The 402-nt window shown below is 58.7% G+C and overlaps 1 protein-coding gene across 1 annotated transcript in view; it reads left to right on the top strand.

Annotated features, from left to right (window-relative positions):
* Window positions 1-347: 347 nt before the first annotated feature.
* Window positions 348-402, top strand: part of EMH_0026600 (uncharacterized protein) — a gene marked incomplete at both ends in the record, with an annotated part of 656 nt that continues 601 nt past the window's right edge. Inside the window, one exon of the mRNA XM_013502645.1 lies at window positions 348-402. Coding sequence (XP_013358099.1) covers window positions 348-402 — 55 coding nt within the window.

Here is a 402-nt window from a genome sequence, read left to right as displayed (position 1 = left end):
ACGGGGCGGCTGGGTGTGTGTTTTTGTGTGCATTGCTGTGCTGCTGCTGCTGTTATTTCTGCTGCTGCTGCTGCTGCTGTTGCTGCTGTTGTTATTGTTGCTTCTGCTGCTGCTCTTGCATGCGTCCCTTCTTGCATTTACTGGCTGTGCTGCTCTCATTTGCTGCTGCTGCTGCTGCTGCTGCTGCTGCTGCTGCTGCTGCTGCTGCTGCTGCTGTTCAGGCTCCCCCGCGTTGCCGGCGAAGGCCTCAAGAGATCCAACCCAACACAGAGACGACGACGCTGAGCCCCCTGTAGCCTGAAGCAGCAGCAGCAGCAGCAGCAGCAGCAGCAGCAGCAGCAGGAACAATGGCAGTAGCAGTAGCAGCAGCAGCAGCAGCAACAGCAGCAGCAGCAGCAGCAA

The sequence above is a fragment of the Eimeria mitis genome, genomic scaffold (genome assembly GCF_000499745.2).
Source record: "Eimeria mitis Houghton genomic scaffold, Emh_scaff981, whole genome shotgun sequence".
Taxonomy (NCBI): domain Eukaryota; phylum Apicomplexa; class Conoidasida; order Eucoccidiorida; family Eimeriidae; genus Eimeria; species Eimeria mitis.
Note: the sequence above shows the minus strand (reverse complement) of the source record. Positions and strands in the feature narration are given on the sequence as shown.